The sequence below is a fragment of the Pezoporus flaviventris genome, unplaced genomic scaffold, assembly GCF_033815535.1.
Source record: "Pezoporus flaviventris isolate CSIRO_AGI_PZ_B2104156 unplaced genomic scaffold, CSIRO_AGI_Pfla_v1 ptg000013l, whole genome shotgun sequence".
NCBI classification, from domain to species: Eukaryota; Metazoa; Chordata; class Aves; order Psittaciformes; family Psittacidae; genus Pezoporus; species Pezoporus flaviventris.
In genome coordinates, this window is record NW_026892561.1 from 18,087,952 (window position 1) to 18,103,140 (window position 15,189).

General features: G+C 50.3%; 2 protein-coding genes across 3 annotated transcripts in view; both read left to right on the top strand.

Moving 5' to 3' along the window:
* Positions 1-15,189, top strand: part of LOC133268612 (regulator of G-protein signaling 16-like) — a 427,729-nt gene that overhangs the window by 45,583 nt on the left and 366,957 nt on the right. The gene's annotated exons all lie outside the window — the stretch shown is intronic.
* GLUL (glutamate-ammonia ligase) lies at positions 5,006-13,703 on the top strand. 2 transcript variants are annotated; one of them, XM_061451961.1, is made up of 7 exons: positions 5,006-5,030; positions 7,622-7,812; positions 9,062-9,223; positions 9,491-9,637; positions 10,108-10,235; positions 10,408-10,607; positions 11,580-13,703. In XM_061451961.1, exons 2-7 carry the CDS (start codon positions 7,647-7,649, stop codon positions 11,896-11,898), a joined length of 1,122 nt encoding a protein of 373 aa, XP_061307945.1. In that variant the 5' UTR covers positions 5,006-5,030; positions 7,622-7,646; the 3' UTR covers positions 11,899-13,703. The 2 variants fall into 2 exon arrangements, with proteins under 2 accessions (XP_061307945.1, XP_061307943.1); XM_061451959.1 differs by lacking the exon at positions 5,006-5,030 and adding an exon at positions 6,451-6,475.

Sequence of the window (15,189 nt, forward strand, 5' to 3'; positions counted from 1 at the left end):
ATGGAGTCTCTCCCCAAGAGGTCTGGCAGGATGGAGCTCCACTCAGCCTAACCTGCAGGAAAGAAAAAAGAGGCTTTAAAAATAGGTGGACACACGAGTACAGACCAGGAGAGCTGCTCCCTGTGAAGAGATCTCAGAGAAGAGTGCAGAGTGGCTGGACCCTATTTATACGTAGATAAGGGTAGGGTTGCAACACCAGACACGTCAGAAGGGCCTCACTCCCCCCGGTCTGAGTCCAAATTACCTGCGTCCTGCATTTACTGTGGGGGTGGTGAGGCACTGGAATGGGTTGCCTAAGGAAGCTGTGAATGCTCCATCCATGGCTGTGTCCAAGGCCAGGTTGGACAGAGCCTTGGGTGACATGGTTTAGTGTGAGGTGTCCCTGCCCATGGCAGGGGGGTTGGAACTAGATGATCTTAAGGTCCTTTCCAACCCTAACTATTCTATGATTCTATGATCCCCTAGCATGGGGAGCAGCCCACCCTTCGCAGACCTGAGGCTGCCTCTGCCAGGGCAGAGCATCACACTTCTGGGGTGGCAGAGGGGATGGGTCTGGGTTTCTTATCCTTGCCTAACATAAACCAGTATGGCAAAGTCCAAGGCTGACTGATCACAGGGTCAGCCTCACTGCCTGCAGTCACTGGCTGCTTGCAGCCTCCCCAGGCAGGCCAACCTGTCCTTTTTGGGGCGGGAGGGATGGTGGGGCTATTTCCCCCACAGCTCCAGTTGGTACCCACCAACCCATGGCAACCCTGAATACCTCGACATTACTTTTGGTCTCAGCTGATGGTCTAAAATCCTTGCAAGCTGAAAAGCCCCAGCACAAGGGAGTGGTGCAAGCACCTTGCTGCACAAACCCGCTCTCTGTCTAGCATAGGTATTACATGCTCAAAGTGATCTTTCGGGGAAAGATTGTTTGTTTTGTTTTGTTTCTCTCCATACAGCCTCAGCCTGTTCTCATATAAACAGTTCAGGACACCTCAAAGACTGTTAGCAATGGGTGTATTACTTTTTGGCCCATAGCACGTTAAAATTTAAAGTTTTTAAGGAATTGTCTGAGGTTTCAGGTATCACAGTTCAACTTTAAATATGAATTCCTTTCTTGAACATACTAGAATTATTTTTAATGTATGATTTTCATGCTCAGTCCCCTGGGTGTGTAGACTTGTTTGCTTAGCAAGGACATCTCTGGTATTTCCTTATATTAATTAGAGGCATTTTTGAGCCTATTGCCATCTGTCTGTAGTTTCCTTGCTTGGGGCAGACCATGAAGGCTCGGCTCTGACCTGTTACACCTGACAGCCCCTGCAGCATGCTCTGTGTTTGCCTCCCTCTTCTCCAGCCAAGGCAAAATCACTTGTGTAACCTTACATCAGTGTCCGGGTGTGTTGACTTTACAGGTCCAGGTTAAATATGTGTTGAGGCAGGATGGGGACCTAGTTCAGTCATAAGGAAGGGATATGGACAACAGCACTTTGCAGTTCTGTTTTATAATTTACAATGTTGGGCTTGGATCCTACCACTTAATCCACTTGGGCAGCAATGTGAGGATTTCTGCACTCTCACTTACAGAGCTGTGAAGTATACTGGGCTGAAATTATCTGCCAGCCCCAGCTAACATGGCCCTGACCTAGCTGGGAGTGCATTTAGCAGTGTGAACAGCACTAATAAAAACAGACAGAAAAACCCAACAAAAACAACCCTGCACACTGTGACTGACTTCCAACTGCAGGGAAAGACATGTGCTGAGTGCTCCCTGGGATATTCTCCACCCTTGTACAGAGCAAACTGAGCCAAGCAATTTCTAGGTCTCAAATCCCGCCTGCCCCGGACGTTCTCATCTTCCAGCTTCCCCGGTTGCTTTTGAAGGCAAGCACGTGCTTCCCGGTGGCAGACCCTGCTCACCGAAGACGCTCAGCCTCTGTACAAGGTCTGCACGTGTGCAGGGCAGAGCCAGCAAGAGGTAAGTGCTGCCTGCTAGAGTTGCTGCCAAAACAGCTTGAAGCTGGCAGCCGCAATGCCCCTCCTGTAAAGAGCCCTCCTGGGGGAGGCAAGGGAGGGGGACTGCTGCAGGATGAAGCAATGCCATGGTTTCCTGTGAGGGGTAGCAAAGTGGGCATCCAGCACAGTGACCGTCACCAAGGTGGCTGAGAAAGGGGTCAAGAGGGAGGTGCAAGCAATGGGAGAGGAGGAGGCTGGGCAAGGCTTTCCTGGTTGAGGCCCCTGTTCCCTAAATGTGTCATGGGTGCTGAGCTGCATGGGGAGGGAGCTTTTTTTGTTTTCTTTGCATATGCTTCTGCGTGGTTTTATTTATTAATTTTATTTCTTCAATTGCCCTTCTATGCAGCCCAGGTAACCTGCTCTGCCTCCAAAAGCCCCCAGGGTCACCAGACCTCAGCTACCCTTGACCCGGGCAGCATCTTCAAAGAGACCATGAGCCTGCTACGGAGTGTGCAATGTTTGTTCTCTTATCGGGCAAGCAGCTACCGCCTCCCCGACTTGGGGGGTTTCGTCAGCCTCCTGAAGCGCTCCAGGGGACACCCATCAGCTGCCGCTGTTTGCACAAGGTCAGTCCCCCCTCACCTCCCCGGTGCATATTTCCCCAGCCCATGGTGAGCTCCCTGTCCTCAGTTAGTGACTGCTGTTCCAGTCTTACCTGGGCAACTTGTAAATGAAGCGCCTGCTTGTCTTGATGAGGCATTAGGTTTATTTTTCCAGCCCTTGCTGGTAAAAGGGTAAAAGGGGCTGCATCTTTAGTATCTCTAGCCCCATGAGCTCACTTCAGAGCTGAGGTCACAGTAGCAGTGGGCACACTGGGATGGGTCCAAGCAGAGGCAACTGTGCTCACCAGTAAGTAGAGATGGAGGTGGTGCAGCATCAGGACATCCAGCCTATGTCTTTATGCAGGCCCTTGAAACCCAAAGTGCTTTCCCAGATGTGCCTGAAAATGGTGTATCTGAATTCAGGAACGTCTTAGCTGTTGGGCATGGGGAGAGGAGAGATGCTGAAGATGTCCCTGCTGACCTTTAAAGGTCCCTTCCAACCCAAAATATTCTATGATTCTATGATCCTGTGCTCATCCCTCCTTCCAGCTGTGTCATTGCTGGTAGCAGGGCCATTTTGGGTGCATCACACTTCCTCCTGCGATCTAACCAGTCACAACAAAATGGACCATTCCTCCTTCTTGTGACATCTCTATTTAAAAAAAAAAAAAAAAAAGAAGAAAATTCAGTCATTTCTGTTTGAGATTTTTTTGTTTGATTTGGTTGTTTGGTCTTTTTTTTTTGTTAGTGCTGCTGAAAAGCAAATGGGTACCTGGGCTTTGCAGAACAGATCCACAATCTGATCCCAGAGTTGACAAGCTCTTCAGCTGCAGGGTCTGGCCACCCTTTGAGATGGCCCCAGGGTGCTGGGAAAGAGTCCTAGCACTGCAGCAGCAAAACCAGCAGCCACATGCCCCAAGGCCTGAGCCACAGGGAAGTTTAGTATCCTGCCTTTTGATGCTGAATTGCATCCTGTCCTCCTCATGGTGTGACATTTCTGCATTTTAAGGTATTCCCAAATTTATGAGGCTACACTTTTGGGGTGGTAGGGGCAGGGGGGGTGGGTGCAAGGCAGCCAGGGCTGCCCAGGGGGAATATGAGGTCAGGGATGGGGGGGGTCACATGGACAGGGACAGACATGGACAGCAGCCCCAGCAAGGCACAGCACATGACCCCTTGCTGCTTGGCTCCTGGCTGGGGTTGGAAAAAGAGATGCTGGGGTAGTAATGGACTGGGCACACGTAAGAGCAGGCACATCTCATGCCAACTGTGAGAGACTCAACAGTCCTGGTCCCCAGACCTCTCCTGGAGAGACCAGAGACCTCTGTTCCAGCTGTGTGATGTCCCTTCCGTGTTTGCATTGCTGCCTTGGAGGCAGAAGCCTGGCCAGTCCAGCCCTGACCCACGCACGCAGCTCACCAGGTGCTTTCCAACCCTGGCGATTGTCGCAGGATATAAACTGTGCCGGAGGGAAGTGCCGGGGCAGGCGAATAAAGGTGTTCCCACGAATTAATAGGAGGAAGAAAGAAAAAACGTGAGCCAGTTTGGGCTCGCCCCTGGAGCGGCGCATTGTCTCTGGCCGGCTCGCTGCGTGTTTAGAGCGGGGCCCTTTGAAGGCTGATTTAAGTCCACTGCTGGGAGGTGTCACCTGTTGGCACCGTGCCTTCCACAGCTCCCCGATGAGGTTTTTGTCTCGTTGAACGCTGGCGACAATAAGGGTCACTGGAGCACGCAGCTGGCAGAAGGCACAGGCTGAGCCGTATTTCCCAAAAAAACCCGACAGCCCGGAGAGGAGGTGGGGACGGCAGGCGGTAAACAAGCTGCCGGGAGCCCTGCGAGCCGGCAAGGGTACGTTTCTTCCCCGCCGGCCTCCCGGGAGAGGGCGCTGGCCCCGCAGCGGCGGCGCCCGGCTTTTCTCCGCTGGCTCGTAAACACGTACAGGGAGAGGGCAGGGGCCTGCCACCAAACCTCCCCCGGGGCAGGGAGCCACATGCTCCCACCCCAACCAGAAAAGTCTTGCGCACGCTGCGGGGCCCTCCCAGGCAGTGGCTTGATGGCCGGAATGTATTTATCGGATGGAGAGGAGATGTTTACATTGCAAAGCTGTCTCTGCCTCTTTGCTTCTCCTCGGGGTGTTTCGGAGCTCAGCAAGTGAAAAGAGAAGCTGTCCAGCCCTAAGGCTCAGAGGGTCACCCTGCACTGCAGGGATTTCCACCTGGGAACGCCCTGGGCTTGTTAACTGGTGCCAAAGTTTCTGGGAAATTTGCAGCTACCAAGTACATTTCTAAGAATCTGGAGCTATTGGAACTGTCAGTGTACTGATTAAACAAACTCTCTCAGCAAACCTGGGGAAAAGGGCTGGGAACAACTTTACACTGTGGCTTGACAGCCCCCTTTTATGGGAGCTATTTTGGATCTCTCCTGGCCTGACTGGGTCTCAGCACCAGCTCCTCTCTCCTTTTGCATCAGCTGAGCTGCTGAATTCAGGTAACCACATTCAGGTAACCTGGCCTGACAGTAAGATCCCGAGCTAATTTCTATGGGTAAAACATAGCATTTGTTTCTGGATTGACATCTTTATACATAGGAGGTTCTGGGGGCAGGAAGTTTCTGTCATGCTTGGTAGCTCTGCCTTGTCCAGTCAATGCAGGGAGGTGAAAAGCACTTTATCTGGGTTCTGGACAGCCTCGGGGGATTAACACATGCTGCGGCTGATCCAAGGTGCTGTTAAAGAATAAGAGGGGTTGTCCCCAGAGGGAGGGTGCAGACCTGGTTCTTGAGATGGGCAATAAATCAAGGTGAAGCTTTAGCCAGCACTTCCACCTCCTCCTGGCTGAGGATCCAGTGCTACCTGTCCACTTTTCTCCCAGACCCTGGCTGTTGAGAGGCTGTGTCTTCAGTAAGGTGATTCTGGCAGGAGGGTCCAGCTCCAGTGCTCCAGTTTGAGTGCCAACCCCCGAGGCTGGCATGGGGCAGCCCAGCATCCTGTCACCCCGAGGCAGGTGTGTGGGTGGTACTTGGCCTGTTACCTGTGTGTGCATGTAGGTATGTGCCCATGGGTGACAGCTCATTCTGCTAGTGTTGGCATTGCTCTTCCCCCACCGATTGGGCCAGGGTTGGGAGGTGCAAAGAGCTGAACAGGAGCGGGGTGGGACAGCAAGAGCAAGCTGCTGGGGTGGAAAAATACTGGGCAGTGCCTGCAGTTTGCAGGATGCCCCCTGCCACCTGGGTGCCTCTGTAGTGGGTGCTCCTGCACCCACGGTGGGGCTTGCAGATTTCTTCTCCCTTGTGTGACAGGGACCAATCCTGTTTCCTGGAGCGAGGGTCTTAGCTCGGATCCAGAGGATTCAGGTGCTGGAGCCTGTTACTTACTCCAAGGGGCAAGGGGTGATTGCGAGGGCACTGCCTGTTCCCCCACCCCCAAAAATTATGCACCAAGCCTGGGCCAGGGGTTAGAGGGGGCTCCAGTTCCTCCCCCTCTTTCTTCCCCGCTGCCCTGTTTACCGTCGGCGGCTGATTTCCATCCCTAAGAGTTATGCAAAGGCAGCTGCTAATGTAAACCCCGCGGAAAGCCCTGGACCTACTCCCGCCGCCGCTTTCTCAAACCTCTGTGAGATGAGGGGTTATTTTTGGGGCCGAGAGGACCGCAGAGGACCCAACGCTCCACCCTCCTCCTCCTCTCCCCGTGCGGGGCGAAGCGAGAGGCTCTCCCATTCTCCCGGGGTCGAGGGGGCATGGCTCAGCCCCGCCGCCGCCGCAGGAGGAGGAGGAGAGGGGCGGGGTGGCGGCCCCTCGTCCACCCGGCCAGGCCGCCGCTGCCGCTGCCCAATCAGTGCGGCGGGGCCGGCGCTGTGGCGCCATAAAGCGGCGGCGGCGGGTGCGGCCCTGTGAGCTGAGCGTGGGAGAGTCGCGCCCGCTGCCGTGGAGCGCAGGTAACGGCTCCGCGGGGTGGGAGGGGGCCGCCCGACAGCGCCTTCCCTGCTATAGCCCCTCGGGGGGGGGGGGGGGGGGTTGGTAGCGCCGCTTTGTGCCGCGCTGCCGGCGGGCAGAGCTTTGAGGGGAATGCTCCTGTTTGTGTGTGTGTGTGTGTGTGTGTGTGTGTGTGGGAAGAGGCAGCTCGAGTTTTCTCTTGAGAACAGATGCTTTTCGCAGGTTTCTGTTTTCACGAGGGTACTGAGCTGCTTGCGTAAATTGCCTCCCTGTCGGGGAACGAACGTGTGGGTGACGCTGCTCGCAGGGGAGTAGGGCTTTTGGGGACCTTCCCCGGGCGGGCAGCGAGCGCCACCGTAGCAGGGTGGGCTGGCCCGGGCAGCCGAGCCTCCCTGCAGAGATGTGCCTACGTATTGGAGTGACTTTTCAAGTCATTTCACATTTACAAGTCGATGGCATTTCTAAGCTCTTGCAGACACTGCTGCTTTGGTCCTGACACGCATGAGCTGGCTGTCCCCGGGATCCCCGCTCCAGGCTGTGCCGGACTTCCAGAGATGCAGCAGTTCTCGATGTGTGGGATCAGAGCCCCTTCAGTCTCCTTCCCCATCGCTGCCTGGAGGCTGCTGCCTGGGTTGTTCAGAGGTTGCTTGCGCTGCCTGTTGCTTGTATTTGCGCTTCCTCCTTTTTTCTAGACGAGGCTTGTTTAACTTTAGGCCAGCTGATCTGAGAAAGCAGCTGGGGCTGGCAGGTCCTCCTCACCGAATGTTAAGAAAGCTCCAGCTAAGCTTTCCTGTTCAGTAGCCTGGCTTTGGAGCCTGATGAGTGTGGAGGTGAAAAGTTCACACAGGGCTGAGGAGCGCTTTTGAAGGCTGTGAACTTGGTAGATAAGTGATACTAGTTTATTTTAGTTATAAGAGTTTGAGTATTAATGGTACTCTGAAGGCATCACTTCTGGAGCAGGGCTCTCCTAGCTGCTTGCATCTCTCTGGGCTGCTGTTTTCTGTCTGCAGAATGGCATGGAACTGCTGGATATGGCAGTGAGCCCTGTGGCCAAGCTGTCTCGTGATCCTCCCTGGCTGGAGGATCAAAAGTCTGGGAGGATAGGGAAGGGCTCACCTTTGGGGTTGTGTTTTGTATCGTCCCTGCAGGAACCCCCTCATCCAGACCACAACCATGGCCACCTCGGCAAGCTCCCAACTCAGCAAAGCCATTAAGCATATGTACATGAAGCTGCCGCAGGGAGAGAAGGTCCAAGCCATGTACATCTGGATTGATGGGACAGGGGAGCACCTCCGCTGCAAAACCCGCACGCTGGACCATGAGCCCAAGAGCCTTGAAGGTGAGAGGGCAGGTGCAGGATTCAGTCTCTTGCTGCATGGAGAAAGCAGCTGTGCTTGGCTGTTCCAGAGAAGGGTTGCCATTTTCCTCTTTTCATGGTGGAAGAATGGTACTTGAAGAAAACATTGCTCCTCACCCCCATCCAGTTACCTCTTTCTCCAGATCGCCCAGGGGAATGTTCCCAGCTCTCCAGATGTGGCATTTCAGTGAGATGCCTGGGACTGGGAGCCAGCCCCTGGCACTGTCCTGCTGTGGAGGGGGCTGCTGGCAGGGGCTCGGCGGCTCATTGACTCTTGAGTACTCGTTTTGGCCGGAAGTAGTTTGGCAGAAGAAAGTGGAGGGGAAAGAATGGAGCTATCCGGTGTAATTAAGAGCTTGTGTCCCTCAGAACAAACAGTCCCAGCTTACACAATAATAGCATTAGGATTTTCCCCAGGTTGCCATGGTGCTGGCAGGAGACGGTTATGAAATGAAAATGCTGTGTGTGACTGAGCAGAACTATCTTTTTTCTTTTTTTTTTTTCCTTCTTTTTTTCCCTTTCTCTTCTCTCCCCTTCTCCCTCTAAGGGAGTGGTTGGCACAGCTCCTTTGAAATCTTTGTGTTTCCCATCCTCCCACTTTCCCCCTAGGGTATGGAGGAGATAACATTGCCTAGTGGAGTTCACTGCCCCTGCTGTGCTTTGACCTGGAGGGCAGTGCCCAGCCTGGATGGATGGCTGAAGGGGAAAGCTGGCCATAGTTCTGCTTCATATGAGATTCCACCTACATGTGATTTGCTGTCCCACATTCTCCAGACCATGCAGCATGAATACGGGATATTTAATGGCTCCTCTCCTTCATACAGCTTGAACATGTCTTATGCTCTGACCTTTTCCAGCTTGCCCAGCTACCTCTGTGAGGAGACTGGGTATTCTGCTCATCCCCATGGTTATTGTGACATGGGAAACATTCTCAGTGCTGCTCGGTTTGCTTGAGTTTGGCCAGCAGCCCAGCTCATCGTGTTTTCCTGGGTGGCTGGGAAGTTGCACTCCCTTGTTTTTCTCTTGTTTTGGTGTTCCATGTTTTTGTGAGTTGATTGTTGGTTTGTTTTGCTTCCCCCCTTTGGAACTAAAATAGCTGAGCTGGGATTAAACCTATCATAGGCCTGTTCCCTATAAACATCTTCACCCTTGTACTACTGAAGGGCAGCAGGGGGACCATCCTCTTGGTGCCTGGGGACCTTAGGTCACTGTGGCTTCTTCTCTGCTCCAGATCTCCCTGAGTGGAATTTTGATGGCTCCAGCACCTTCCAGGCTGAAGGCTCCAACAGTGACATGTACCTGCGACCTGCTGCCATGTTTCGGGACCCTTTTCGCAAGGATCCAAATAAACTAGTTCTCTGTGAGGTCTTCAAGTACAACCGGCAGTCTGCAGGTGAATGGACCTTTTTCTGCTGGAGGTGGTGTTTCTGGGAAGGGGAGAGGGAGACATGCCCAAATGTTGATCATGTCCTTAGTGTTATGCATGACACAGTAATAATCCCTGCCCTGAAGGTAAAAGGCAAATGAAGTGATGGTGGTGGAGAAAGGGCTGGCCGTGGGATTCTTCACTGATATTGCTGGGAGTCAGACTGCGAACATTGTGGAAATGGGGATTGGAGGTGAAAATGCTAATAAGGCTTATGTTGCTTTTTCATTCTAGAGTCAAATCTCCGACACACCTGCAGACGAATTATGGATATGGTATCCAACCAGCATCCCTGGTTTGGGATGGAGCAAGAGTACACTCTTCTGGGGACAGATGGACATCCATTTGGATGGCCTTCCAATGGCTTCCCTGGACCCCAAGGTAATCTTCATGGAGTCTGCGCTGGATCAACTCAGGAGTGCTTGAATTCTAATCAGTACAACATGGCTTAAGTGGTTCAGGCAAACTGAAAGATTTGTAGGGGTTTCCTGAGCTGAAGATGGACAATAGCAAGCAGGATATTAGCAAAAACTAAACCATGAGATTAAGATTGTTACGGAAAAGCTAAGATGGTGACTGTCCACAACCAGATTTGCTGCTTGGTTTGATAGTCTGCAGGTGACTTAAACTCATGTCCAGCACTACAGAGCACAAGCCCAGACTCTCAGAGGGACTTGCTCTCATCAGTGCTCTGCTTTATTAGTGCTTCCATGAAAAACCGATTTTGGGACTTTTCTACGCATCTGAAGCATTTGGAGAGTTCTTCTCTCTGTCCTCAGTCTTCACTGAATTTAAGCCTTTTTCTTTCTAGAAACTCACTTTCCCCTTGCTGTTCACCTGTGCTGTTGCAGGTCCATACTACTGTGGTGTAGGGGCAGATAAAGCCTATGGCAGAGACATTGTGGAGGCCCACTACCGAGCGTGCCTTTATGCTGGTGTTAAAATTGGAGGAACCAATGCAGAAGTGATGCCAGCCCAGGTAAATTGTTTCAAATGCCTCAAATAATGAACTAGTACAGAAAAAATCCAGGCAGCAGATTGCTGCGTGCTCCGATTTGTTTTGTTCTATCAATGATCGGAGCATAAGGGGATGGGAAATGCCTTACAGCAAGTGGCTGCACCACTAAGTCTGTGACTCCTCCTCCTTGTAGTGGGAGTTCCAGGTGGGACCATGTGAAGGGATTGAGATGGGGGATCACCTCTGGATTGCACGCTTCATCCTCCATCGGGTGTGTGAAGACTTCGGTGTTGTTGTGTCTTTCGATCCCAAACCCATCCCTGGGAACTGGAACGGTGCTGGCTGTCATACCAACTTCAGCACCAAGAGCATGAGGGAAGAAGGAGGTCTCAAGTAAGTGTTTTGAGCTGGGCTGGTAGCATCTCTTCACTAGGCTTCAGGCTGGACTTGGTTGCTAGCAGTGAGCTTTTTGCAGAGCTTTTGATGACATGGGAGATGTCAGTTTGGCATGTTTGAGACTTCCTTCTGGATGCTTGTTTTTTGGTGGGTTGTTTCAAGTTTTTTTGTGGGTTTTGTGTGCTTCTGACAGAAGCACAGGTGGCCAGGGTGCAGCTGTTCATAACAGGCTGTCCAGTTCTTGATCTGCCAGTGCTGGGAGCAGACAAAAAAATAAACTCGGCATAGTTTGGTGGGTTTTTTTGTTTGTTTGATTTTTAGTTGGTTTTTTTTTTCTTCCTCTTTTTAATAACCATGATGAAAAAGAAGGACCATTTGCTTCTGCCTGGACCAGGCTGTGGAAGCAAATGCTGTGTTTTCTTAAACATGAAGATCCTGGAAATGTAAAACCCGAGTTCCTGTATGAGACTGATGTACTGACAGCAGGCAGGGACCTTACAGCACTGGGTTGCAGTAGAGTTCTATGAAGGGATTACTTCTAGCAGCTGTTTTCTTGACTTAACCATAGTGATGTCTTGAGATAATGAGCCAGCCTGTGACCAGGTTGGCTTGTGAGCTTCCTGAATAGAAACTTACCTGTTAAGCAGTCTCTGCTCTGAGAGCAAGTTCTCCAGTGGCAGCGTGCCTTTGGGATTTAGCAAGGGATTGAGCTGGTCTTGTCTCACACACAGCACTACTGAAGGACCCTGTGGGATTTGGCCATGGGGATTCTTTTCCAAGAACCAGCCTGGGTCAGTGGTAGGAGTGGAGAGAAGCCCTGTGTTGAGGTTGTAGAGCTTAAGGCTTCATCATGAAATGGCTTGGGGACAGCAATGACTCTCTTGTCACTTTGACACAAGTCAAGTGGCTCAGTTGTACCATCCATCAGACACTCACTGTGTCTTCCCCTCTTCCTTGCTTCCTTTGCAGGTACATTGAAGAGGCCATTGAGAAGCTGAGCAAGCGTCACCAGTACCACATCCGTGCCTACGACCCCAAAGGGGGGCTCGACAATGCCAGGCGCCTGACTGGTTTCCACGAGACATCCAACATCCATGAGTTCTCCGCTGGCGTGGCCAATCGCGGTGCCAGCATCCGTATCCCCAGGAATGTGGGCCAGGAGAAGAAGGGCTACTTTGAGGACCGTCGACCCTCTGCCAACTGTGATCCTTACGCTGTGACAGAGGCCCTCATCCGCACATGTCTCCTCAACGAAACTGGAGATGAGCCTTTTGAGTACAAAAACTAAGCAGACTGCGCCCATAGGCATCACCTCCCCTCCACACTTCCCACTCCCCTAAACTTCCCTTCTAGGTGTAATCCCAAGGGTACAGGATAACACATTTTGTGTCTCAGTAACTCTTGTTGTCTTGAGGTAGGGAGGAGGGCAAATTTAGTTATATCAATTTCTGCTTGTCGTTGACTCTTCAGAAGACAAGGAGAGGATGTTAGAGAAGTTTTAACCACTGTTTTATTTTTTGTCTAATTCATGTGAACATCTTGCGAGATCCAGTGGCTTCCAGGAACAGACTACACAGGCAAAAAGCTGGTAGGTGAGTGGAAAGCTTAAAACTACAGTTGACTTCCCCAAGGATCAAATTTGGCTTGTTGCCTCCGCTGCTGGCTCTCTGCAGACTAATGGTTCTCTAAGGTTGGTTCCATTCTGTAGAGAAGGGAAGACAGGAGCTATGATGTAGCCCTATGTGCTCCTAGCTGTATTGTGTGATGGGGAGATCTTCACCCTCTAGTTGCTCTGAGGTTCCAGGTAATTGTCTGGCACATTGAGCTACGCACAGGAGTGGTTCTGTCACTGCAAGTCACCTGATCTCTGTCTCATAACACAGAGTGAAGTAGTATTTTTATATTTAAATATAAAAACGACAAAAAAATTATATATAAAGTGTTTCTTTAAAAAAATACAAAATAGATGGCTTACCCAGTTGGAGCAGGCAGAGCTGCTGTGGATGTGGTCAGAGGGCCACCAGGTGGGACTGAGGGTGAGATGAGTGGATGAGACTTGGATGAGATTTGTTTCGGCATGGATTGGAATTTGCAAGAGGTAGTTCCCAGACTCTGGAAGCCCGTAACTAGAGCAGCTGCAGTGTGCTCATTAGCGTGTAGATCAACAGGAGGAAAGTTGTCTTGAACTGAGAGCTGACCAGTCGACTGCATTCTGGTCAGAGCTGTGGATGTTTTACCTTTCCAGCAGGGTTAGCATGTCACTAAAGCAGGGCTTTTGATAAAGGAAAAAAAAAAGTTTCAGATACTACTTTTTTTTTTTTTTTTAATTTCCCAAGGTTCTTAGTTTCTAAAGCTGAGTGGTTTTACCGAGACCATTAATGTCACTGTTGTGTCTTGGCTGCTGGGCTGCCTGCTTTCCAGCTGTGATGGGGGCTAGGAGAAGAGAGAGGCCACCTGTCCCTCCTGGCCAGCCCAGGCACCTCCCAGCTTGTGCTGGTGAGTTCAGATGTCCCAGAATTTTACATTCGGGTATCTTAGATGGTGCCATTTCTATTCTGTTGCATTTGGATTTCTGCTGAATAGTTGTTAGTTTTTTTGGGGGTTGTTTTTTTTTTTTTTTTTACAATAAAAAACAAAATCTTAATTCTGACTTGTGCATCATTCTTGTGATTCAGCCTGGCAGCTGCCTTTGTATGCATGTTGCCTTCACTGTTTGAAGGGAATTTGACCCTGATAGTGGGTAGGCTTTGGCTTTCATTTGTGGGGTGGGTTTTTTGGGCAGTGGTCTTGCAATCTGTGTGTGCTCCCCAGAAAATGGGGTTTTGTAGGTGATGGTTGTTTCTCCAGCTGTGACTGGAGTGGGCTTTTCTTGGTGTGGGAAAGGGACTGAGCTTGTGACCATCCATAGAGAGGGTTATGGGATAAGTATGGGCGTTTGTGAATCTTTCCAGCCTCCTCCATACAAGTTCTACAGGATTTAGAAATCCCACAGAAAACAAAATTCCAGCAAACCACAAAAAAAAGGGTTTGTGGAAGAGGACCCTTTCCCGCTCTCCCTATGGAGAAAATGCTGCTCCATAAACAACATTGTGCTGCAAAAAAGACTTTCCAGATAATGAATAAAAAATATGTAAAAAGTTAAAATGAATTAGAAGGAGAAAGAACTCTTTAGACATTGTTTTCTGATTTTTCTTTTTTTTTTTTTTTTTTTGTCCCTAAAGCCTCCTGTTGAGTCTGCTTTGCAGTTACCTAAACACCATTTCCCAGCTATACAGGGTAGAGGGGCTCCCTCTTAAGGCTGTGGAACTCTTGCTAAATTGAGCCTGAAACCTTCAGAAACTAAATTTGCTGCTTATGTATTTATATAAAACATTTTTACTTTTAATCTTAGTTTTTCATGAGGAAGAGAATCTCCTTTTCCTGTTTAATCACACATCCTTAAAATGTGCACAATGGTATAGAAATGTTCACTGAATACAAGAAAATGCACATATTGGCCCCAAAGGGTTTGCTAGGCACATTGGAGCATGAGGAGCTGCTGTGAATGAAGGAGTCAAAAGTAGCACCAGCTTTTTGAAGTGCATGTTGGTTTTGTTCCCTTTCAACCAAACACCAGCTCAGGAGACAAGGCTGCTCCAAGACGATTAATATATCTGCTCACCAGACTTTTCCTCATAACTGAATTTTAAGGCAATCAAAATAAGATTAGCCACAGCTCCCTTCAAATATAGCCTGCAGCAAATGAGCTAATCAAGATCTTACTTGCAGCATCTTTTAACACTGAACTGTGCCAGCCCAATTACCATGAGGATATGAGGGCTTTACTCTTTCTGAAAAGCCGGATGAATCAGGTGTGTCTCCTTGGGTTTCTTCTACCTTTACACACTCCCAGAGTGCCCTGATGCTGCTCCAGTATCCATATACCACTTCCCTTTTTTTTTTTTTTTTTTCCCTTTTAATAATTTTTAGCACTATTTCATCTTTGTTGTAGATCAGCCTTTTCATCCTTACGCAAACTCCGGGTCTGACCACCTCTCTTCCTGAACACAGCTTCTAGAGGAGAAATCAGCTAGTGGTAGGTGGGTAAGGTTTTGCTGAGCTGTCTTCTGGATGCTGTTACCTGGCAGGGAAGAAAGGCACTTCTTGTTGCTAGAGAAAATAGTTTTTATTTCTCTACGTCTCTGTTTTTCTCTTTTCCTGGGATGTTGATATTGGCCCATGTGACTGTCCTGCATCTCTTTCTGCAGTGGAGGATGGGAAGGGTTTGGTCCCAGGAAGGGAGCCAGACACAGGCTACTGAAAGGGTGATTTGCATAGCTCTGCAAGAGACTCTGTTTATGTTTGAACCTCATGTTATGTGAGTAGTCCTACTTTGCTCTCTTGAAATGCCTCCTGGAGACAGCTCCTCCAATACAGTGTGCAGAAAAGTCGTGGCTGAGATCTGTACTCACTGTTCATCGGCATTAGTGTGGAGTCATAGAAGAGGAGCTGGAGGTCCTCTGGCCTTTTGAAGGAGGCCAGGGCATGCTCTGTAAAGGTGCTGTAGCCCAGCCCATGGTGAACAGGTCAAGTGTGGTGG